The 25,874-nt window shown below is 45.0% G+C and overlaps 1 protein-coding gene across 1 annotated transcript in view; it reads left to right on the top strand.

Moving 5' to 3' along the window:
- Positions 1-25,874, top strand: part of heatr5b (HEAT repeat containing 5B) — a 128,057-nt gene that overhangs the window by 71,471 nt on the left and 30,712 nt on the right. Inside the window, exons 17-26 of the mRNA XM_072498484.1 lie at positions 3,692-3,797; positions 4,820-5,010; positions 6,637-6,796; positions 6,886-7,075; positions 8,079-8,248; positions 12,625-12,769; positions 16,213-16,392; positions 18,283-18,534; positions 21,927-22,108; positions 24,280-24,348. Coding sequence (XP_072354585.1) covers positions 3,692-3,797; positions 4,820-5,010; positions 6,637-6,796; positions 6,886-7,075; positions 8,079-8,248; positions 12,625-12,769; positions 16,213-16,392; positions 18,283-18,534; positions 21,927-22,108; positions 24,280-24,348 — 1,645 coding nt within the window. The remainder of the gene's footprint in view (positions 1-3,691; positions 3,798-4,819; positions 5,011-6,636; positions 6,797-6,885; positions 7,076-8,078; positions 8,249-12,624; positions 12,770-16,212; positions 16,393-18,282; positions 18,535-21,926; positions 22,109-24,279; positions 24,349-25,874) is intronic.

Below are 25,874 nucleotides of genomic sequence, written 5' to 3'. Positions count from 1 at the left end.
AGGCTTGCCTCTAAGGAAAGTGGAAAGAAACTTCCGATACCTGGGGATTCAGATCGCTAGGAGCTGGGGAACCTTGCACAGACTTAATCTGACACGGTTGGTAGAACAAATGGAGGAGGACTTCAAGAGGTGGGACATGCAGCCTCTATCGCTGGCGGGCAGGGTGCAAGCAATTAAGATGATGGTCCTCCCGAGGTTCTTATTTGTATTTCAATGTCTCCCTATACTAATCACCAAGACCTTTTTTAATAAAATAGACAGGAGCATCACGAGCTTCGTGTGGGCAGGGAAAGTTCCGAGAGTAAGGAGGGGGTTCCTTCAGCGTAGTAGGGACAGAGGAGGATTGGCACTACCGAACTTGGGCGATTACTATTGGGCTGCCAATGTGGCAATGGTACGTAAATGGATGATGGAGGGTGAGGGAGCGGCGTGGAAAAGACTGGAGAGAAAGTCCTGTAAAGGGACGGGTTTAGAGGTGCTGGTGACGGCGCCGCTACCGATCTCACCTAAAAAGTTTACCACGAACCCGGTGGTGGCGGCAACATTGAATATCTGGGGACAGTGGAGGCGACAGAGAGGGATGCGGGGAGCCCTGGTGGGGTCCCCAATCAGGAACAACCATAGGTTCGCCCCAGGAAGAATGGATGGAGGATTTCAGAGCTGGTACCAGTTGGGAATGAGGAGGGTGGGAGATTTATTTATAGATGGGACTTTTGCGAGCTTGGGAGCATTGGAGGAAAAGTATAAGTTGCCCCGGGGAAATTTCTTGAGATATATGCAGGTGAGGGCGTTTACTAGACAACAGGTGAGGGAATTTCCGTTGCTCCCGACACAGGGGATACAGGACAGGGTGCTTTCAGGGGTGTGGGTCGGAGAGGGCAAGGTGTCAGAGATTTACCGAGAGATGAGGGAAGAGGGGGAGGAGTCGGTGGGCGAACTAAAAGGAAAGTGGGAAGAAGAACTAGGGGAGGAGATAGAGGAGGGTATGTGGGCTGATGCCCTAAGCAGGGTAAATTCCTCTTCCTCATGCGCCAGGCTTAGCCTGATTCAATTTAAGGTGCTACATAGAGAACACATAACGGGGGCAAGATTGAGCAGGTTCTTTGGAGTGGAGGACAAATGTGGGAGGTGTGGCGGGAGCCCGGCAAACCACGCACATATGTTTTGGGCGTGCCCGGCACTGGAAGGGTATTGGAAGGGAGTGACGGGAGTGATTTCGCGGGTGGTGAAGGCCCGGGTCAAACCAGGCTGGGGGTTAGCTCTATTTGGAGTTGCGGAAGAGCCGGGAGTGCAGGAGGCGAAAGAGGCCGACGTTGTGGCCTTTGCGTCCCTAGTAGCCCGGCGCAGGATCCTACTCATGTGGAAGGAGGCGAAACCCCCCGGACTGGAGGCCTGGGTAAATGATATGGCGGGGTTCATTAAACTGGAGCAGATAAAGTTTGCCCTGAGAGGATCGGCTCAAGGGTTCACCAGGCGGTGGCAGCCATTTCTCGACTACCTAGGGAAACGTTAGAGGGAAGACAGAGGACCAGCAGCAGCAACCCAGGGGGAAGGGGGGGGGGTTTAGTTTAGGTCAAAGATAAAGGGGTTTTGTTACTTGTGTATTGTTAAAAATTTCTGTATTATTGTTGCGTTTGCTTTGTAAGAGGGGGAAAATTGTTGTTTGGGGGGAAAAAAATTTCAATAAAACATATTTTTAAAAAAAAACTGGAGCAGATAAAGTTTGCCCTGAGAGGATCGGCTCAAGGGTTCACCAGGCGGTGTCAGCCATTTCTCGACTACCTAGGGGAGCGTTAGAGGGAAGACAGATGACCAGCAGCAGCAACCCAGGGGGGAGGGGGGGGGGGTTTAGTTTAGTTTATGTCAAACGATTATGGGGTTTAGTTATTTGTGTATTGTTAAAATTTCTTTACTGTTACGTTTGCTTTGTAAGAGGGAAAAAATTGTTGTTTGGGGAAAAAAATTTCAATAAAATATATATATTTTTTTTAAATGTTGGGTGGGGTTACTGGGTTATGGGGATAGGGTGGAGATGTTGACCTTGGGTAGGGTGCTCTTTCCAAGAGCCGGTGCAGACTCGATGGGCTGAATGGCCTGCACTGTAAATTCTATGATCTATGATAATGGAGTATGTAATGTGGATAAATGAGAACTTGTTCGCTTTCGCAAGAAGAAGAATGGAGAAAGATTGCAGAACTCGGTAGTACAGAGGGATCTGGGTGTCCTGGAACATAAATCTCAAAGTTAGCATGTGGATATGGCAAGTGATTGAAAGGCAAAAGGAATTTATTATAAAGAGGAATGGAATATAAAAATAAAGAAGATTTATTGCAGCAGTGCAGGGTGTAAGACCACTCTGGAGCACTGTGTGCAGTTTTGATCTTCTTGTTTAAAAAAAAATATCTAATTACTTTATACGCAGTTCAGAGAAGTTTCACTGGATTCACTCCTAGGATGAAGGGCTTATCGAATGAAGAAAGGTTGAACAGCTGAGGCCTGTACCCATTGGGTTGATGGTGTGTGGAATTCTCTTTTCAGGAAAGTATTGGAGTCTGGGGGCGGAATTCTCCCTTTTGGGGACTAAGTCCCCAAGCCCGCCGGAAAACGGGCGAGAATCACTCCTTACTTTTTCCTCGCAAGTCCAGGGCGATTCACCATTTTCCAGGGGGCTAGCGTGCGTCCAGGGGGCTCCGGCATGCCTCCCGCAGCTCTGACTGCCAGCAGGGCCCTGCTGTCCAGACCCCGCGGCCGTGCATGCGCGGGGGCTGACTTCGGCGCGGGCACCGCCGATGTGGCAGACCCACACAGTGAGCCGCGCGGAGGAAGGTAGGTCCCTCCCAGATCGCGATGGGCCACCAATCGGTGGCCCCCGATCGCGAGCCTGGCCACTGCTGAACCCCCCCCCCCCCACCCCGGAGTCAGATTCCCCCCCGCCCTCCACCAAGCTCAAAGGGCTGATCCTGATCTGATGTTCCCGTAAACCCTGCAAATGGCTAAGGACAGAGGTCGGAGTGAGGGAAAGGTGAAGAATCAAATTGACAGCTGATCAGAGGCTTGAGATAATGATTATAGACTGAACTGAGGTGTTTCATAAAGTGGTCACCCAATCTGCATTTGGTCTCCCTAATGTAGAACAGAACACAGTGTGAACAGTGAATACAGCACACAAATCACAGTTAACCTGGGAGGAGTGTTTGGGGCCATGGACGGTGAGTGTGGAGGAGGTATAGAAGTAGCTGCTACATCACTGGTTCCAGTTTTTGCATGTTTTATTGTCCCTTTCATTTCCATCTCACATGTCTTCACCTGATGATCTGACAGGTGAGCCATCCCTTCCACAGCCATGGTATACCTGGTCACAGAACAAGAATGTAGGCAATACTGATCTGTCGGTACTACAAACTTGCTTGTGTTTCTTGAAGATCCTCTATGGGTGTTACTGCCTATCATGAACTTGTGTCCTTGCCAATTGCATACGTTGTGCTGTTTCCTGGTCAGGTCAATGCGAGCAGTGTTTAAAAGACTTTTGAAGCTAGTAATGCACCATGGAATCTATTTCATTTCGAACATCGTTCATTTGTTGGTCATTTTTAAATTAACCGAGCATTGGAGAAATATTTAACAATTTAATTGTAACTTTATGATGCGTGTCACAAGCATTCACTTACGTCAAGTTGATGTGTTTCCGCAGGCTCCAGATGTTGGATCATTTTGCTGAATGCATCAAGCAGGCGAAGGGGGTGCGTCAGCAGGCTGTACAGATCAACATCTTCACTGCTGTGCTCAGTGCACTGAAGGTAGGGTTCTTTCACTGAGGTTCATACAAGCTCTGATAGGGCAGACAGGATCTCAGTCCAACATCCCATCCAAAAGACAGCATCTCCGACAGTGCAGCACTCCCTAGGTACTGCACTAAGCTTTTTTTTTTCTTCATTTGTTCATGGTATGTAGTTGTCACTAGCTAGGCGAGCATTTGTTGCCCAACCCTAATTGCCGTTGAGAGGTTGGTGGTAAGCCATCTTCATGAGCCTGTCCATGTGTTGTAGGCATACCCACAGTGCTGTTAGGCAGCGAATTCCAGGATTTTGACCTATCCAAGTCTGGATGGTGAGTGGCTTGGAGGGGAACTTGCAGGTGGTGCTTTTCCCATGCATTTGCTGTCCTTGTTATTCCAGACGGAAGAGGTCATGGATTTGGAAGGTGCTTTCAAAGCGCCTTTGTTGAGTCACTGCAGTGCATCCTGAAGATGGTACACACTGATACTACTGTGCATTGGTGGTGGTGGGAGTTGATGTTTAAGGTGCTGGTTGGGGTGTCAATCAGGCAGGCTGCTTTTTTTTACCTGGATGGTGTTGAGCTTCGAGTGTTGTTGGAGCTGAACTCATCTGTAGAATTTCCAGCCTCTGACCTACTCTTGTTGCAGCAGTATCCTTATGGCTGGCCCAGTTCAGATTCTGGGTCAATGGCAACCCCCAGGGAGTGTCAGCCCAGATATGTGCTCATGCCTCTGAGGTGGAGCTTAAACCTACGACTTTCTCACTCAGAGTTGAGAGTGTTACTCATTTGAGCCATGGTTGACATCTGACTGTTTCCTAACCCAAGTCTACACCTGGAGCTCAGAGTGGTGTGTGCACAATCAGAATATTTTGACATTATCCTGGTGGAATATTTTACACATCGCAAATCCACTTTTATTTCAATGACGATAGCTGACAGATGTGCTGAAATAATTTTGTCCTGCCCTGTACAGTTCTTACATTCAAACTATGTAAAAAGCAGCTGAGCGCACTCTTCCTGAAGGTGTCATTCTCCTTTTTAGGGTCTAGCAGAGAACAAAAGTACCCTGGGACCTGACGAGGTGCGGAAGTCAGCGCTGGCACTCGTCATGGGTGCTCTTGATAACCCTAATCCAATTTTGCGGTGTGCTGCCGGTGAAGCTCTGGGGCGGATGGCCCAGGTGGTTGGAGAGGCCACTTTCATAGCCAGGATGGCACAGCACAGTTTTGACAAGTATGTTTTAATAACCGTGGAGCTTCAGTCAGAGGCAATCGTGTCTTGTCCATTTTCTCGTCTCCCATCTAATCTCAGTTATTTTCAGCAAGACCCCTTTATTGTCCAGTGTTTATTGTCACTGTTTTGCATAGAGTTACAATATATGGAATTTACAGCACAAAAACACGCCATTCAGCCCAACGTCCATGTAGATGCTCATATTCCACAAGAGCCACCATCCAGCCCTCTTCATCACACCCATTAACATATCCTTCCATTTCTTTCTCTCTCATGTATTTATCTATCTTCACCTTAAATGCATCTTTGTTATTTGACTGAACCACCCCCAGTGGTAGCGAGTTCCATGTCCTCACACTCTCTGGGTAACGGAGTTTCACCTGATTAGCTTTATTGGCAACTATCTTATGATAGCGAATCTATAGAATCCCTACAGTGCAGAAGGAGGCCATTCTACCCATTGAGTGCACCGACCTCTGAAAGAGCACCCTGTCAAGGCCCACACCCCTACCCTATCCCCGTAACCCCACCTAACCTTTTGGACAGTAAGGGGCAATTTAGCATGGCCAATTCACCTAACCTGCACACCTCTGGACTGTGGGAGGAAACTGGAGCACCCGGAGGAAACCCACACAGACATGGGGAGAACTTGCAAACCCCGCGTGACAGTCACAACGGCTGGAATTGAACCCGGGTTCCTTGTGCTGTGAGGCAGCAGTGCTAACAACTGTGTCACTGTGCCGCCCTTGTCACGAATTTTGGGGTCCCCCACATGTTGAAACATTCTACCAATTCATACTCCCCTTTACTCACTCTTTTCCCCCCCCACTCTATTCCAAATATAATAATAATCTTTATTAGTGTCACAAGTATGCTTACATTAACACTGCAATGAAGTTACTGCGAAAATCCCCTAGTCACCACACTCCGGCGCCTGTTCGGGTCTCAGAGGGAGAATTCAGAATGTCTGTTTCACCTAACAAGCATGTCTTTTGGGACTCGTGGGAGGAAACCGGAGCACCCTGAGGAAACGCACACAGTCATAGGGAGATCGTGCAAACTCCGCATAGACAGTGACTCAAGCCGGGAATTCTACCCAAGTCCCTGGCGCTGTGAAGCAACAGTGCTAATAACTGTGCTACCGTGCTCGTAGTATGAAGGTTCCCTGAATGTGGTTTAGTTATTCTAGTTGTTATCAGCTATTGCTGGTTCATTCAAGACACCTGATACTTGTTAGATACGGCCCAAGTGCACCAATGGTGTTATGGAATTGAACAGAAATTAGGAATATTTTCACAAGTAGTAATTGCATTTATATAGCACCTTGAACAAAGTAAAATGTCTGAAAGTACTCCTCCTTTTCCTGTATTCCTTTTAAACCAGGTTCCATTTTAACCATTATTGCTTTCTGTGTAATAATGAAACACACTATTTAAATCTTGAATCCAATTTCCCCTCTGAGTAAAGAGGAACTTTCCACATATCGTTAATAATGTCCTACTGATGATAGTCAATAGCTGGACCATGCACTTCTGCTCTGAATGAACCAGCTTCATTTAAGAACTAACTGTATATAGGTATAAGGTCTATCAAAGTGCATTTCCTTATATATTTTTGTTTTGATAGACTGAAATCTGCTCGCGATGTGGTGTCTAGGACGGGACATTCACTTGCGCTTGGCTGCCTTCATCGATATGTTGGTGGAATAGGCTCCGGGCAACATCTGAAGACAAGTGTCAGCATCCTTCTGGCACTTGCACAGGACGGTACTTCCCCTGAAGTCCAGGTAAATCCATTCAAAGTCTAAGCTCCTAGTCTGTTGGTTCAACATTGTTTAATGATGGTGACAGGTTTGGATGTGTTCATATCTTTCAGACCTGGGCTCTTCACTCTCTGGCACTGATTGTGGATTCCAGTGGTCCCATGTACCGTGGCTATGTCGAGCCCACGTTGTCGCTGGTACTTACACTGCTGTTGACTGTTCCTCCATCACACACTGAAGTGCACCAATGTTTGGGCCGTTGTTTGGGTGCACTAATCACCACTGTCGGACCAGAACTGCAAGGTAGCATGGCAGGGAAAATAGTGAAGAACCAGGGAATCTGTTACTGGTCTTGGCTACATTTAACTACCTTTTAAACAAAGTTTGCTTTGAGCATGAAATGTTCGGAATGTTATTAACTTGTGCAATGTTTTGTGCAGCTAACCCTCCCAGTTAAACAAAAATGTTGACTTTGTGAGTAGTAACTGTTCACCTTCTCAATGGTGCTTCAAGGACAACTATTTATGCCGTAGCTTAGTGGGTAGCTCTCGCTCCTCGGAGTCAGAAGGTTGTGGTTCAAGCCCTACTGCAGAAGCTCTAGGCTGACGCTCCCTATGCAGTAGTGAGGGTGTGCTGCACCATCAGAGGTGCTGCCCTTTGGATAAGTGGTTAAACCCAGGGCCTGGTGAACTTCCTAACTTTTCTCCCTAACTTTTCTCCCTCAATTGACATTACTCAAAGCAGATTGTCAGTCATTTATCTCATTTACTGTTTTTGAACCTGGATGTTTATTTTGGCTGTCCACACTGCACTTCTGAAATACTTTGTTGGGAATGAAGCACTTTTGAATGCGCTGAGGATGTAATGAGACTATATGGATGCATTAGCTTTGTCTTTAATTTTTTAAAAATAAATTTAGAGTACCCAATTCATTTTTTCCAGTTAAGGGGTAATTTAGCGAGGCCAATCCACCTACCCTGCACATCTTTGGGTTGTGGGGGCGAAGCCCACGCAAACACGGGGAGAATGTGCAAACTCCACATGGACAGTGACCAGAGCCAGGATCGAACCCAGGACCTCGGCGCCGTGGGGCAGCAGTGCTAACCACTGTGCCACCGTGCTGCCCTTGTTTTGCTTTAATTATCTAACTATTGCCTGTTTCTTTATTGAAATTCTCTTGGAACAATGATGCTAACTTAAGAAAAGTTAACTCTTCTCTATTGCATTATGTAGAAACTGCCACCGTTGTGTGATTTGCTGTTGCAATTTCTGCCTGTGCCATTAATTTGCTTTTTGTTCTTTCCAGGTAATGGAGCTTCCACATCTACAATACGCTCTTCTTGCCTTGTGGGCTGTGCCATCATGCAAGACCATTCTGACTCTCTGGCCCAGGCGGCAGCAATTTCCTGCCTGCAGCAGCTTCATATGTTTGCACCACGTCACGTCAATCTGTCCAGTCTGGTGCCCAGCCTCTGTGTAAGTGGAATTGAACAGAAAGGGTGTGGTTTGATGCAGGTGCAGCGAAGCTCAGTGGCTCTCACACTCGCCTTCAAGTCAGAAAGTGCGGGTTCTTGTTCTACTTTGGACTTGAGCACACAATCTTTGCTGACACTCCCAGTGCACTGGGCAAGGAGTGCCGCACTGTCATCTTTCAGATCAGACATTAAACCAAGACTCCATCTGTCCTCTTGGGTTAGCAATGGAGATTCTATGGCATCATTAGAGGGGGATTTCTCCGAGGTGATCTGGCCAACCTTTATCCCTCAACCAACATGACTAAAATTGATTATCTGGTCAACATCAGGTTGTTGTTTGTGACCCCCCATTCCGTGTGCATTTTCTTCCTGCTACTTTTCCCACATTACACCAGTGACTATGTTTCAAACGTACTTCGTTGCCTGTGAAGCGCTTTGGAATTTCCTGAGGTCAGGAAAGGTGGCTATGCATAAACAAGTCTTTTGTTTTTTTTGTTCGAAATTACAGTCCAGTGTAGAATAGATTTCTATCATCAAACATCCTGACTGTTAACTTCCGGCTGCCTTTGGGCTCAGGGCGGCCGACGAGTAATCAAACGCAACTGAGCAACCCAGAATGCCCGGTGTTCCCAAAGTGTTTTACACATTAATCCAGGCTGTTATCACGACTTTTTGAAATGGTTTTCTTTTGGGTTTTGTGGTGAGGTTTCTAATCTTCTCTCCTGTGACGTAGGGCCTAACCACTGAATTGTTTGAGCCTACAGCTGTTGCCAGAGACAGCAATGCAGGAAATCATTGCTGGTGAAAGCAATGCCTCTGAATCAGAATCCCTTAGCATCAGGATGAGTCACAGATCCAATATTGATCATGCTGTGTCCGCTCTTGTACACTAGCAATCACATGGAGTGTTGCATATAAGAGAAAGCCAAATAAACACATTATGAAATGGGCACAGTAAGAAGTTTTACAACACCAGGTTAAAGTCCAACAGGTTTGTTTCGATGTCACTAGCTTTCGGAGCGCTGCTCCTTTCTCAGGTGAATGAAGATGTATGTTCCAGAAACATATATATAGACAGATTCAAAGATGCCAGACAATGGTCGCATTCCAAGCATTGTCTGGCATCTTTGAATCTGTCTATATATATATACATATGTTTCTGGAACATACCTCTTCATTCACCTGAGGAAGGAGCAGCGCTCCGAAAGCTAGTGACATCGAAACAAACCTGTTGGACTTTAACCTGTTGTTGTAAAACTTCTTACTGTGCTCACCCCAGTCCAACGCCGGCATCTCCACATCATTATGAAATGGGTTTGGCAAGCTGAATGCAGAGAAAATATTTCTAATTGTGGGGAGATAAAGGTCATAAATATAGGATAAGCCCTAATAAATTCAACACTGGATTTGTATGAGGAGTGTTCACCTCATAGGAGAAACCTATTCACCTCATAGTGTGTTCACCTCATAGGAGAAACCTATTCACCCAGAGAATGGTGAGAATGTGGAACTAACTAGCACATGGAGTAGTTGAGGTGAATCGCAGAGGTGCATTTAAGGTATATATGGAAAAAGCTCAGAGTGTGATATGAAGTAGAGTGGAGGAGGTTCGTGGCAAATATATGCTGGTATAAATCAGTTGGGCTGAATGGCTTGTTTCTACACTGTAAATATTATATAACAGTGAAGAATATGTAATTTAAACGGTATTATGATCCCGGACCAGACCCTAACACTTGGCAGGATACAGGACAGAAATCCCAATGTTATGTTTTAATTTATAACACTGAGGAAACGATACTTCGCTCCAGGAATGACTCCACGCACAAATAGGGATTATGGTATATTAAAACAAACTTTATTACTAACATTAACATCATAAAGACCGGTAGCTTACAATTACCAGTTAAACAATGGTTAAAAATACATTGAAATGATAACCCTTAACTGCTACATTTATCGCCACTCAAACAAACCCATCTCTGGTCACAATCCACTTTTAAATACAGTGAGCAGACTCGGGAACACTTGCTGTAAACAGATGCCTTAGATAAACCACTTTGAGAAAGTGATAGCTTTCAGAATCCAGCTTGCAGAATCTTGCTTGTCTCAAAATACTGTTTATCTGCCAGCTTTTGAAATTGCTTCTCTCCTGCTCGCCGGCAAATCTTTAACACTCTGACTTGAGAGATCAGTTACTGGTCTGTCCACAGTCAAATCCTTAACTGACTGTTTCTCCAGAAACTACCAGACTGTCCACAATCAATTCTTTAGCTGAACTGTATTGAGAGCACAGCTTCTTATCTGTCCACACATCAGTCTAAAACTGAATGTCAAAACCTGACTACTTCAACACCTGGCTCCCCCCCCCACCATTAACAACATAATCTTATTGAAAGATTTAGACAGTTTAGGAGAGTGGTCCAAGAAATGGCTGATGAAATTCAACGTGGGCAAGTGCGAGGTCTTGCACTTTGGAAAAAAGAATAGAGGCATGGACTATTTTCTAAACGGTGACAAAATTCATAATGCTGAAGTGCAAAGGGACTTGGGAGTCCTAGTCCAGGATTCTCTAAAGGTAAACTTGCAGGTTGAGTCCGTAATTAAGAAAGCAAATGCAATGTTATCATTTATCTCAAGAGGCTTGGAATATAAAAGCAGGGATGTACTTCTGAAGCTTTATAAAGCATTAGTTAGGCCCCATTTAGAATACTGTGAGCAATTTTGGGCCCCACACCTCAGGAAGGACACACTGGCACTGGAGCGGGTCCAGCGGAGATTCACACGGATGATCCCAGGCATAGTAGGCCTAACATACGATGAACGTCTGAGGATCCTGGGATTATATTCATTGGAGTTTAGGAGGTTGAGGGGAGATCTAATAGAAACTTACAAGATAATGAATGGCTTAGATAGGGTGGACGTTGGGAAGTTGTTTCCATTAGCAGGGGAGACTAGGACCCGGGGGCACAGCCTTAGAATAAAAGGGAGTCACTTTAGAACAGAGATGAGGAGAAATTTCTTCAGCCAGAGAGTGGTGGGTCTGTGGAATTCATTGCCACAGAGGGCGGTGGAGGCCGGGACGTTGAGTGTCTTTAAGACAGAAGTTGATAAATTCTTGATTTCTCGAGGAATTAAGGGCTATGGAGAGAGAGCGGGTAAATGGAGTTGAAATCAGCCATGATTGAATGGTGGAGTGGACTCGATGGGCCGAATGGCCTTACTTCCGCTCCTATGTCTTATGGTCTTATGGAAACTAAACACATTGTCTCTGATTATTTACTCCCAGAGGAACCCTCTTAAAATAACAAAAGTCCATTATTTGATTTGATTTGATTTATTATTTAGTATACAGTGAAACGTATTGTTTCTTGCATGCTGTACAAACAATGCATACCGTACATAAGGAAGGAAGGAGAGACTGCAGAATATAATGTTACAGTTATAGCAAGGTCTAGAGAAAGGATCAACTTAATACGAGGTAGGTCCATTCGAAAGTCTGATGGCAGCAGGGAAGAAGCTGTTCTTGAGTCGGTTGGTACCTGACCTCAAACTTTGGTATCTTTTTCCTGACGGAAGGAGGTGGAAGAGAGTATGTCCGGGGTGAGTGGCGTCCTTAATTATGCTGACTGCCTTTCTGAGGCAGCGGGAATTATAGATAGAGTCAATGGATGGTAGGCTGGTTTGCGTGATGGACTGGGCTACATTCACGACCTTTTGTAGTTCCCTGCGGTCTTGGGTAGAGCAGGCTCCATACCAAGCTGTGATACAACCAGAAATAATGCTTTCTATGGTGCATCTGTAGAAGTTGGTGAGGGTCGTAGCTGACATGCCAAATTTCCTCAGTCCTCTGAGAAAGAAGAGTCGTTGGATGGCTTTCTTAACTATGGTGTCGGCATGGGGGGACCAGGACAGGCTGTTAGTGATCTGTAAACCTAAAAACTTGAAGCTCTCGACCATTTCTACTTCGTTCCCATTGATGTAGACAGGGGCATGTTCTCCACTACGCTTCCTAAAGTCGATGATAATCTCCTTTGTTTTGTCCAAACTTTAGCCCAAACTTTTACGATGCTCTAATTGCATCTCTGTCTCCAAAAAGCCTAGCTGTCTTTCAAACCAGGATTTTTAAAAACATGACTGCAACAGTCAAATACTAAGCTTGACTTTTAACCCTCATTGCACCAAATTATAATACAATATATCTGAAATTCCTTTGTTAATCACAACTGTATGGTTGAATGCACAGAATGCAGATCTTCATTTATGCGGAGCGGGTCTGAAATCCAACTAATGTACTCATTCAACCAGATAGTTTAAATTACATATTCTTCACTTTAGCCATCTGACTGATGACACCTGATACTTTACCTATCACAGGTCCACCTTTGCAGCTCTCACCTGCTGCTTCGGAGAGCAGCAGTTGCCTGTCTCCGCCAGCTCGCTCAAAGAGAAGCAGCCGAGGTGTGTGCCTACGCAATGACTCTCGCCCGGAATGCTGGAAACCAGGAAAGCAGTGGCATTGGTGAGTGATTCTCAATTGTAGAGTGCAAGGGAAGGAAAGAAACTTTTGAACGTAGATCAGTGTGGCTACTTAAGGCCAGCAGTCACTGATGGTCTGAACAGTATGGTGTGATGCTCACCCAATCTCTTTTGTAATAAAAGAAAAGAGTTTAGTAAGCATTTAGTAACATCACAAACCATGGAAAGAATGGATATAATTGTAATTCCTCCGTCAGTCTCACCCAGAGATCGTACCAGAGACTCTGGGAGTTAATACTTCAGATGTGTGATTATGAATAAAAGTCATCAACTCTGTTTCTCTCTCCAAAAACACTGACAGACCTGCTAAGTATTGCCGGAATTTTGTTCTTATTTCAGAACTTCATCTTCTGCAATATTTTGCTTTTGTGGTACACGAGAGTATGTTGATAACACTGTGTCAACCAATGAGTTGGAGGTAGGGTGGGACTTCACAGAATTGTTCCAGTGCAGAGCATAAAGAAATAAGAGCAGGTGAAGGCCATTCAGCCATGCAAGCCCTCTCCAACATTCAGTAAGATCATGCCTGATCTTCTGGTTCAATACTGTTCTTTGCACGGTCCCATCGTGACTACTGAATGAGCAATTTACTTTGTGCTATTTTCCCACTTCCTCACCATAACCCTACACATTCGTCCTCTTCAAATAACAGTCTAATCCCCTTGGAATGCCTCGATTGAACCTGCCTACACCACACTCTCAAGCAATTCATTCCAGGCCTTAAACCCTCGCTGTGTGAAAAAGTTTTTCTCATATTGCTTTTGCTTCTTTTGCAAATCATTTTAAATCTTCACCCTCTCGTCTTTATCCTTTCGTGAGTGGGAATGGTTACCTCCTATCTACTCTGTTCAAGCCCCTCATGATTTTGAACATCTCCATCAAATCTCCACTTGGGCTTCTCTTCTACATGGAAAGCAGTCCTAACTTCTCCATTCTATCTTCAAACCTGAGGTTCCACATCCCTGGAACCATTCCCACGAGACTAGGAGGAGTCGCAACAAATAGAGTATTTACTCAGCAAATGGAGTATTTAAAAAGCTCACTACAGAAAACAAAGTCTACAGAGTCTATTTAAAAACTCTACCCACTAAAGCAAACTGAACAAATTACCAAAACTACACCAGTGTCTTCTATTAAAAGTGATTTTTGCGGAAAATGCAGTGGCTCGAAGATTGTTGCACCTTAAACCTGGTTGTGCAATCTTTCCTGGTTGCTGACAGCAATATGGCTATAACTATCTTCCACTCGCTGCATTTTGCTGAAGAAATAATCCAGGACAGCATGGTAGCACAAGTGGATAGCTCACTGGCTTCACCGCCAGGGTCCCAGGTTTGATTCCCCGCTGGGTCACTGTCTGTACGGAGTCTGCACGTTCTCCCTGTGTCTGCGTGGGTTTCCTCTGGGTGCTCCGGTTTCCTCCCACAGTCCAAAGAAGTGCAGGTTAGGTGGATTGGCCATGCTAAATTGCCCTTGGTGACCAAAAAGGTTAGGTGGGGTTATTGGGTTACGGGGATGGGGGAAGTGAGGGCTTAAGTGGTTCGGTGCAGACTTGATGGGCCGAATGGCCTCCTTCTGCACTGTATGTTCTGTGTTCTGTGAAACTACTGTACCTTTTGTTATGAATTTTCCTCCAACTCAATGGCAAAGCACCTAAATTTGATGACAACCTTTTTATTTAGGACACGTTCACACTGATTTCTTTTGCGCCAGTGGTAAGCTCTCTTGGCCCCAGTGATCCAGCTTCCATGTCACCAACCTACAACTCCCAATTTTTTACCATGCTGTTGCCTTACCACAGGGTACAATTCCAATTTCAAAATATTACCACTTACCTTGGAAAAGCTTCATTGGTCAATGAGTGAATGAGAACAGACTGAAGTACAGGTACGGTATCTCAAATCCGGCTATCCAAAAACCAGACATATTTTAAAAATATTTGTATTGAACATTTTTTAATGAATACAGAACAATAGAATAAAACAAAAAACACCCTCAAACAAAACCACAACCCTCAGCGCCCCCTCCCAACAACTGATGGTGACTAGCTCTTTAAAAAAGAACGAAAGGACCCCATCTGTTCTAAAACTTCTCAATTGCACCCCTTAATGTATACTTAATTTTCTCAAGGTGCAAAAACTCCACAAGATCCCCCAGCAATACCAAGGCAATGGGCGGAGAAGCTGACCTCCATTCCAACAGCACCCACCTGCAAACGACCAACAAGGCGAAGGCTAAAACATCGGCCCCCGCACCCATCTGCATCTCCGGCAGGTCTTACACCCCAAATATGGCCACTAGGGGACTGGGCTCCAATTCCATCTGTAGAATCGGCAACGTGCTGCTGAAGAAGGAAACCCCAAATCTCACCAGCTCTGGACATGCTCAGAACATATGCACTTGATTTGTCCGGTTCCCCCCACAACGCTCACACTTCTCTTTCACCCCCTCGAACAACCGACTCATCCTAGCCCTAGTTAAGTGCGAAAAACAGACCATTTTTTAAGGACATCTTGAATTGTTTCTTCCCTGAGAATAAACTTCCCTGAGTCTGCAGACAGAGCAGTGCTGCAGCTATCTGTGATTTTAGCTGAGGTTTTGGTCTATACACACTATGATGACAGTCTCAGCTGGCTCTCAAAGACAGGGTACATGTCTATGCTGAGAAAATAATAATGTAGTTTTAATTAGTCCCCTAACCCAAACCGCCCAACCCGAACACCGGCGAGATCCAGAATCCTGCGAGGCCTCAGCCCCAAAGTTGCAGGTTTTGAGGCTCTATCTGCAGGGGATTAAAAACCACAGTGCACTTTCCACCTCTTACAATGTTACAGATCTAAAACAGACGGCTCGGCCCATCCTGTTTGTGTCTGCTCTTTGATACAGCTATCCAATTAACCCCACTCCCCTGCACTTACCCCACACGCCTGCAAGTGTTTCCTTTTCAAATATTTATCCTCTCTTTTGAAAGTTGTTATTGAATCTGTTTCCAGTATCCTCTTAGGCATTGCATTCCACATTCTAACAACGAGCTGCCTAAAAACAAATGTTCTCTGCATCCCACCTCTGATCCTTTTGCCAACTAACTTAAATCTATGTTCACGGACTCTCTTTCTACTGGGAACCTTTTCTCCCTCCAAAACCCTTTCTTAAATTTGAATACCTCTAAAGTTCTGCACATGTCTGCATATATCATATATATATATATATATATATATATTCTACACATTTCTTATACATATCACAATATGTGTGATTCATTGCCAGCAAGGTTTTGAGATGTCCGATAGGGCACTCTTGCATAGAAGTCTGTCTCTGTCAGAAAGTGGTGGCACCTGTCTCGACCAAATACCTCTCCTGAGAAACCGGTATGACCAGTTTCACCTTTTGAAGCAGTGAAGTGATTAAAATCTGTCTGTTCCACCTCAGATGTAAATATCACAGAGACTGGCCTGGAAGGAGTTTTGTTTGGGATGCTGGACCGTGAGACTGACCGCAAGCTGTGTGCTGACATTCATGACACTTTGGGCCACATGCTTTCATCCTTGGCAGTTCAGAAACTTTCGCATTGGCTGAAGCTGTGTAAAGGCGTCCTGGCTGCATCAACTGGTAAGAAATAAGATCAGTACTGTGTGCCGCGAGCACGTTTCTGGGAAAACACTTTTACGTTTCCATGCCTATTATTTGTTTCTAGTCCCTGTCCCTCACCAAGGGTCCCATGTTTATCCAGTGCAGTGCAGGAATATCAGAACAGGAGGAGGCCATTCAGCTCTTCAAACCTGTTCTACCATTCAGTTAGATTGTGGTTTTTTAACTTAGATCATAGTATCTTAACTCAATCTACCCACTTTGGTTATGGTTCCCTTAATGCCTAACAAAATCTACAAGAAAAGAGGTTGAATTTGGGGTGAAAGAACTGATTTGATAAACAGCCGAGATCTGACGTGATAATTTGGCATTTCTGTTCTCAAATGATGAAGGGCCTTCTGTAAAGACCCAGTTCGATAGCTTTACAACAAGATTACTCCCATACCAGATCATCTACATCAGTGTTGTCCAACAGAAATCACTGATTACCCACAGATGTGGCTATGGTGGCTCAGCTTCATCCATGTGCACTATAGAATCCCTACAGTGCAGAAGAAATCCATTCAGCCCATCGAGTCTGCACCAACCCTCTGAAAGAGCGCCCTTCCTAGACCCACTCCCCGTCCCCATCCCCATTACCCCACCTAACCTGCACATCTTTGGACTGTGGGAGGAAACCGGAGCACCCGGAGGAAACCCACACAGACACGGGGAGTGTGTGCAAACTCCACACAGACAGTGACCCAAGGCCAGAATTGAACCCGGGTCCCTGGTGCTGTGAGGCAGCAGTGCTAACCACTGTGTCACCGTGCTGCACTAATTTACGTGGAAAATGCCACAGTATAAGTAGATGTGCTTCATATGCATAAGTAAATGGACCAAATGGCCACTTCCTGTGCTTTATCACTCCATAATTCAAAACATTTAACACCATTCAGTAACTAAGGAAGTAAAGTATTCACAATGATCAAAAAACACTTGTTCTTCATCTCATCATTGCACCAACCAACTCACAGAAAGGAGTTCATATCGACATATGAATATGACCAGTGAATGTTTGTTACTTATTATTTAGCCGGTAATGCAACTTGCCAGATCTGGATTCCAAATTAACCACAAATGCCAAGTGACCAACATATTGGACAAACTGTTCTTCTACATCAGATGTAGCCACTAATAACAATGAAACTAATTTTAGACTCTTATTGTTGTGAGTTTGTTCTCCTTTTGTTTTTTGCAAACAGTGCTGTAAATCTACAATAGCACATGTCTTGGGGACAGCGGAACACTCAGCCCCTCCAAACTGTTCCTGCATGCAATTAGATTGTGGCTGATCTCTGTCCAACTTCCCCGATTCAGTAATCCTCAACACCCTTGCTGAAGAACAAACTATCACTTTTGATATTCCCGGTTGACCCTGAACCTCAACACTTTTTTGGGGGGACGAGAGTTCCGCTACCGTTCGTGTGAATAAGTGCTTCCTGACATTACCCTGCACTCATAAATTAACTTTTGAGCGCAAGCTTGTGTGTGTGCTCAAGTAGTAACTCCCCCAATTGCTGAAGAGTCTGGTTTTGGATTTCAGAGATGTATTGAGCCCATTCCCAGCAGCCAATTTGTGAACAGTAAGATCCCACAAACAGCAGTGTGATAATGACCAGATCATCTGTTTTAATAACTATTAGGCAGGATATTGGGAAGAACTGCCCTGCTGTTCTTTGAAATAGCGCCATAGGGTATTTTATGCCCACCTGAAAGGTAGTGCATCCTTCAGTATGCCATTGGAGTATCAGTCTGGATATCATGCTCAAATCTCTCTGGTATGGGTTTTGAATTCTGCTTCAGAGGCTAGAGTAACACTTTTTTTTCAAGGGTGATGTTCTAAATTGGGAGTATTTCTTGGGTTTCCAGATGCAAGTGCTGCGGATCAATTGGAGAGAATGAAAGATGAAGACGGAGAGAAAAAGGGCGAGATGGACGATGAGATTATGTTCACAAGCACGGGCGATGATGATAAATCCAAGCCTTGTGTTGCCCCACGGTGGGTCACCCGCGTGTTTGCCGCCGAGTGCCTGTGTCGTATCATCCTGCTGTGTGAGAACACAGACGAGACACACTTCGACCTCGCCAGGGCCAGGGCCTCGAGATTGAAGAATCCTAAAAGTAGGTCACCTGCTTGTGTGTTGACCATTGGTTATGTATTCTCCCAACAGGGCAAAGCCTCACTTGCTTCGCATGGCTACACAAATTGGTGACTGATGTAAATAATTTCACAGAGCTATAGCATTGAAGTGCCCGTATTGCCGTAGTATTTAAGTCATCCGATGCCAATGTTTATAACATAGGAATTGAGGCCTTTTGTACACTTTGCTTAAAATTGCAGTGTTTCATTTTTGTCACATCTTCACTTAATTATTCCAGTGCGCTCCTAGCAGACATCCCACATTCAGAAGCTTGAGCTCATTCAAAACTCTTATCAGCTGCCTGGGCCGAAAGCTCTGGAATAGGAACATGGGAGCATGAGTAGGCCATTCGGCCCACCCAACCTATTGCACCATTCAAGCTGGTCATGACTGATCATCTAGCTCAACACCATTCTCCCCCATTATCCCTGGGTGTCATTAGTGTCCATAAATCTATCGATTTCTGCCTTGAACGTGCCAATGATTGCGCATCCACAGTTCTGGTCGCCACACTACCAGAAGGATGTGGAGGCTTTAGAGAGGGTGCAGAAGAGATTTACCAGAATGTTGCCTGGTATGGAGGGCATTAGCTATGAGGAGCGGTTGAATAAACTCGGTTTGTTCTCACTGGAACGAAGGAGGTTGAGGGGAGACCTGATAGAGATCTACAAAATTATGAGGGGCATAGACAGAGTGGATAGTCAGAGGCTTTTCCCCAGGGTAGAGGGGTCAATTACTAGGGGGCATAGGTTTAAGGTGAGAGGGGCAAGGTTTAGAGTAGATGTACGAGGCAAGTTTTTTTACGCAGAGGGTAGTGGGTGCCTGGAACTCGCTACCGGAGGAGGTGGTGGAAGCAGGGACGATAGTGACGTTTGAGGGGCATCTTGACAAATACATGAATAGGATGGGAATAGAGGGATACGGACCCAGGAAGTGTAGAAGATTGTAGTTTAGTCGGGCAGCATGGTCGGCACGGGCTTGGAGGGCCGAAGGGCCTGTTCCTGTGCTGTACATTTCTTTGTTCTTTGTTGTTCTTGTTCAAAGGATCGAGAATTCCAAAGATTCAAAAAAATTCCCACCCTAAACCTCTTTGCTTCTTTCTACTCCTATAAGACTTTTCTCAAAACCTACCTCTTTAATCAAGCTTTTGATCACATGCTCTGCTATCTCCTTACGTAGCTTTATCAAATTTTGTTATATAAACTCATGTGAAGTGCCTTGGGCCATCTAACTTTTAAAAAAGTATTTTTATTAGGTTTTTAACACTTTATACATAAAACAGAACACAAAATAGGTGTGGTTGTGGGACGTTAACTGATACACAGAAGACTCAAAAAAAATAACCCCCTACTCCACTCCCGAATTCCTCTCTTCAGCCCCCTGTCCCCCAACAGCTGACGGTGACCAACACTTAGAATACGAGCGCCAACTCTTATAAAATCCCTCAAAGCTCCCCTCATGGTGAAATTAACCTTCTCAAGGTACAGGAGATCCATCAGGTCCCCCAACCACACCAAGGGAGAGGGCGGAGAAGCTGACCTCCACCCCAACAGAACCCACCTTCGAGCAACCAGCGACGCAAAGGTTAAAATGTCTGCCTCAGTCTGCAGCTCTGGCAGCTCCGATACCCCAAGTATGGTCCCCACAGGACTGGGCTCCAAGATCGCCAATATGGTGCTGAAGAAAGAACCCCAAAACTTCCCCAACTTCGGGCAGGACCAGACCATGTGTACGTGGTTGGCTGGGCCCCTCCCACACCATTTGCAAGTGTCTTCTCCACCCCTTCAAACAAGCGGCTCAGTCTTGACCTTGTCAGGTGCGCCCTGTACACCAACTTTGATTGTATTAATCCTAGTCTCGCGCACGAGATTAAGGCGTTCACCCTCCACAACACCTCACACCACAATACCTTCTCCAGCGCCATCCCCAGCTCCTCCTCCCACTTGATCTTAATCCCCTCCAGCGACACCGTATCCTTCTCCATAATCCTCCCATAGGTTGCCAGTGACCCCCCCCCCCCCCCCCCCCCCCAACCCCACCATCGACAACAACCCCTCCAACAATGAAGAGGGTGGTGTCATCGGAAAAACCTTCCTTGCCAAATCCCGCAACTGCCTGTAGCAAAAGACCCTGTCCAGGGGATCCCAAACTTCTCCACAAACTCTCAAGTTCTCGAACCACCCTTCCAGAAATAAATCCTTCAATTCCACCACCCCCACTCCTCGCCCCGAAACCCAGCATCCAATCTTGACGGCTCAAACAAATGATTTGCTCGGATTGGCATCAGCTTTGACTCCGCCCCAGTTTTAAAAAGCTGTAGAAACTGCCTCCATATACTCAGTGTGGCCACCACCATTGAATTATCCGAATGTTTAGCTGAGGCAAATGGGAGCGGCGGTGTTGCCAACGCTCACAACCCAACTTCCTACAAGGACCTGCCTCCATCCTTGCCCAAATTACTTCCGGATCCCTACACCAACCCTGCAACATATCGGCGTTCACTACCCAATAATAATACATCAGATTCGGTAGAACCAAACCCCCGACTGCTGCCCTCTCTGAAGCACCGTTTTACAAATCTAAGCTACCGTGCCTCCCCAGATAAATAAGGAAATCAACTGTTCCACCCCTATAAAAAAAATGCTTTCAGCAAGAAGACCGGTAAGCATTGGAATAAAAATAAAAACCGGCGGCAAAAAATTCATCTTTACCGATTTGTACCCAGCCTACCAATGATAGAGGGAGGCTATCCCACCTCTGCAGATCCGCCTTGGCCCTATCCACCAGGCTCGTAAAGTTCAATTTCCGGAGCCGGACACCATTTAACTATGTTAAAGGTGCTATATAAGTGGAAGTTTTCATTGTATAAAATATGAGAGCGAAACACAAGTTTCATAGAATTTACAGTGCAGAAGGAGGCCATTTGGCCCATTGAGTCTGCACCGGCTCTTGGAAAGAGCACACTACCCAAGCCCACACCTCCACCCTATCCCCATAACCCAGTAACCCCACCCAACACTAAGGGCAATTTTGGACACTAAGGGCAATTTATCATGGCCAATCCACCTAACCTGCACATCTTTGGACTGTGGGAGGAAACCGGAGCACCCGGAGGAAACCCACGCACACACGGGGAGGATGTGCAGACTCCGCACAGACAGTGACCCAAGCCGGAATCGAACCTGGGACCCTGGAGCTGTGAAGCAATTGTGCTATCCACAATGCTACCGTGCTGCCCTTATCACCAACCAAGCTAACACTTTTAAAACAGCCCGGGTAATGATGGGAGATGAGGATGAGGTGAATTCTGACACTGTGACTATGTTTCTTCAGGTGGCCAGTTTTTTACTCTCCTCTCTGACCTTTATGCAGGTGAGCTGCTGGTGTTGCATCTTTCTGACCTTATTCGCATGGCCTTCATGGCCGCTACTGACCACAGCAACCAGCTGAGAATGGCCGGACTTCAGGCACTCGAGGATATCATCAAAGAGTTTGCTTCTGTCCCGGAGCCCGAGTTTCCCGGCCATGTGATCTTGGAGCAGTATCAGGCAAATGTAAGATTAGCACCATCAGAAAGTGCAAAACTAATAATGCATGAGTGCTTAATTTATCACACAGTTATAAAATGAATTAATCATGTGAATGAAGCATTTCATGCACAAGGTGTCTTTGTGCACTTCTGCTGACTTAATTCACAGGATCGTATTTATAATGGGAACTGCCGTGTAAATTCATTGTACTGTAATTACAGCCTCCCACCAGTGGAGGTGTTTGCTTGGCTGGAGTGTGTATTTACAATATTACTAGTTTATATTTTATAAATCAATATTTTAAAATGAGATCCGAGTTATGTGGGTGTACCCTTGTTTAATATTGTCCACTCTCTAACCTTGTTTCATCAAAAGATAGGCAACCATTTGATTTTGACTGCCAGTGTGCAATAGGTGGGACATTAATTCTTTTGCCATTGAGTGCAAGCACGCTTTAAAGACTTAGAGCCAGAATCTCTGTCCTCCCCGCGGCGTGTTTCTTGGCAGTTGGCCGGCAGACGGCAGGATCTTTGTGATCCCGCCACTGCCAATGGGATTTCCCATTGAATCACTTGAATCCACGCCACGCCACTGGGAAACAAGATCCTGCCAGCGTGCACAGACAGAAGACTCGCCCTTAGTTGGAATATATGCATCAATATTCTTTTTATTAACATGATATACAACAACAAACATTTGTGGAAAGGTGCACAACGTGCAACGGAGCTTGTAATTTTAGGCCCGGTGAGATCCGCACCGATCTATTCGCCCTATAAATTGATCACTGCTCTCTATAGGGCTCCTGACTGGGAGCCTCACTGGTTGAGAGTGGGTGCCTGACCTTGCAGTTCACTGTGCAATGTACTTTCCACAATTGGACAACTGTGTGCTGTGCAGTGCAGGAAATAGAGAGCCACGGCCCAGATTGGCTCCAGGGTAAAATTAGAGGTGCAGATCCTGCTTCACAGTTATGTCAGGCCTCTACTGAAGATTTACAATACTAGGGTGCCTCGTGAAATAATTGCAACTACACACTGTTGCACAAGTTATCTTCAGAATACACATATTAGCGATTCACGAATTCCAAAAGAATTCAAATAAAACACACCAAGGTCTTTGCTCATTTTCTGGCCTGTAACATAGAATACAGAAGTCATGTACTAATGAGTTTATATAAAGTTTTAGTAAAACCACAATGGGAATGCTGCGTGCAGCTTTTGGCTTTTCATTCTAGCAGTAATGTTGAGGCAAAAGACAGGCGACAGCACAAATTTACTCAGAAGCTGTCTCATGAAGAATTAAAAATACAAAGCATGATTTGATAAACTGGTGGTGTTCTCAATATAAATGATTTGTTTAGCCTGGAGACAGAGTAGATGGAAACTGACTGGTGATTAAAGATCTAAAGTGTGAAGATGTAGTTACTAAATGTTGACATGCTGGTCACCGCCAGCACTGAGGATGGGGATGTTTGTAACTTCATCTCTTCCCATTAGTTTAACTGTCACCCACCATTCATGCCTGGACGTAACAGGACTGCAGTTCTGAACTGGTTGGTTGGTTGCGTGATCATTTGGCTCTTTCTATACTGGGAGGAGTCCAGGTCAAAGATGGGCCTGCTAAACTAGTACTCCAACCAGTGCTACCCTGGGAGAGTGAATTTAGCCAACATCCTATTTTGTTTAGCCCGGTCGCAATTAAATAGCCATACCCTCGAGTGGATTCCCTGTACCCTCAGTATTTTATATCACTGGCCATAAAATAAGCAAAAATCTGTTTTCGTTTAATTCTTTTAGAATTTGTGAATCATAAACATACATATTCTGCAGATAACTTGTGTAACAGTGTGCGTTACAATGATTTTACTCTGCACCCTAGCAATGTAAAAGGCCCAACATAACTGGGGTGGAGTAGGATCCACAACTTCACTTTTACCCTGGAACCAGCCTGGGTGTTGACTCTCGATTTGATGCACTACACAGCACACAGTTGCCCAATTGTGGACAGTAGATTTACAGTGAATTTCTTTAAATTTCCTCTGCCCATTGTTGCCCAGGCCCTATTTGCCTGCAGCAATGAGGACTGTGTCTGCCATTGAATGGCGTTATTCTGCTCGTGGGACTGCTTGTGCGGCATTAATGATAACCTGAATATTCAGCATCAGTGACATGTATTCTTTTATTGTTTCCATTCAGGTTGGAGCAGCCTTGAGACCAGCCTTTTCCCAGGATACTCCATCCGATATTACTGCTAAAGCCTGTCAGGTACTTAGTAAGCAACTGTGAAACCCACCAGGAAGTACCTGATCATTGCCACGTTCAGACTTCACTGAAAGTCACTTAATTTATCTTTTCATAAATCATAAATTATTGACAATTGTTTCTGTGATGACCCATCTGATTAACAACAACTTGCATTTATATCACATTGGGTAACTGATAGCAGTAAATGTTTCAGGTCAGAAAAGACCTTCGATCCACCTCCCTGAATCCCATTCGCTAACCTGAACCTGTTGAATTCCTTCTTAAAACCCACTGAGGATTTTAGTCCTTTCACCTGTGTCGATGATTTGTTTCACATACTCACCACCCTCTAACGAAACAAGCTTCATCCGCATTTCCTATTTTATTTTGTTAGTCATCATCGCTTTGTTCCTCCACGGCTGCTCGTCTCTGGCCATTAAGAAAACATTTCCATTTGTCTTTCATGGATTCCAAATGGATAACCTCACACTTCCTGACATTAACCATCCATCTTCAGCAATTTTGCTCATTCTGTCTGTAACTTCCAACATACTTTCAGTGTCTTCTGACAGACTTGGATACACAACTCTATATTCTTTCGGCCAGTTTATTATTGTACAAGATGAAAAGTTACGGCAGATCGTGGGCCGAAGGGCCTGTACTGCGCTGTATTGTTCTATGTTCTATGTTCTAACAGATAATATACTGGGAATACCGTTTGACATATCCCTCCTATCTGTTCCAAATTTGTAAATATGATCCCCTGTGCTTAAATTGTAAACTTGGCAGAAGAGCTATTCCTGGGATCTGTCAAAACACATTCTGAATATTAAAGACTTCTATCATTTCCCCTCTCTGTCTTCTCAACAAAGAAAGGTCCCAGGGAATTTTACCGTTGCCCCCATGAGTTTGAGGGAGAGATAATTACTACTTCTAAACAGATTATTTTAACTTATAAACTTCAGCAAGTATGGTAACCTAACAATCTGATCTTAACAGGCCTCGCAATAGCTGTGGTCTGTTGTAAATCCATATTCTGAGGAGTAAGTTTAAAACTGAGATCTAACCCAGCCTCAATTTTAAAATCCTTACCCTCATGTTTCAATCCCTCCATGATGTGGAGATGCCGGCGCTGGACTGGGGTGGGCACAGTAAGATGTCTCACAACACATCAGAGGAAGGAGCAGCGCTCTGAAAGCTTGTGATTTCAAATAAACCTGTTGGACTTTAACCTGGTGTTGTGAGACTTCTTACTGTGCCAATTTCTCCATGGCCACACCCGGCCTATCTCTGTAATCACCAACAACACGACAAAATCTCTGCGCTCCTCCAATTCTGGCCTCTTGCATATATCCCAAGTTTAATTGGTCTGCCATTTGTAGCAATGTAGATCTGGGTTTCCAGACGTTAAATTCTGCGCAGCTCCTCTCCACCTTTAAGATGACCTTTGAACTTACCCCTTTGAGCAAGTTTTCAGTCACCAATCCTACTATCTCCTTATGCGGTTTGCTATCACATTTTGATTAATAATGTTCCCATGAAGTGTC

Source organism: Scyliorhinus torazame, chromosome 4, assembly GCF_047496885.1.
Source record: "Scyliorhinus torazame isolate Kashiwa2021f chromosome 4, sScyTor2.1, whole genome shotgun sequence".
NCBI classification, from domain to species: Eukaryota; Metazoa; Chordata; class Chondrichthyes; order Carcharhiniformes; family Scyliorhinidae; genus Scyliorhinus; species Scyliorhinus torazame.
This window is presented reverse-complemented; position numbering and strand designations above follow the sequence as displayed.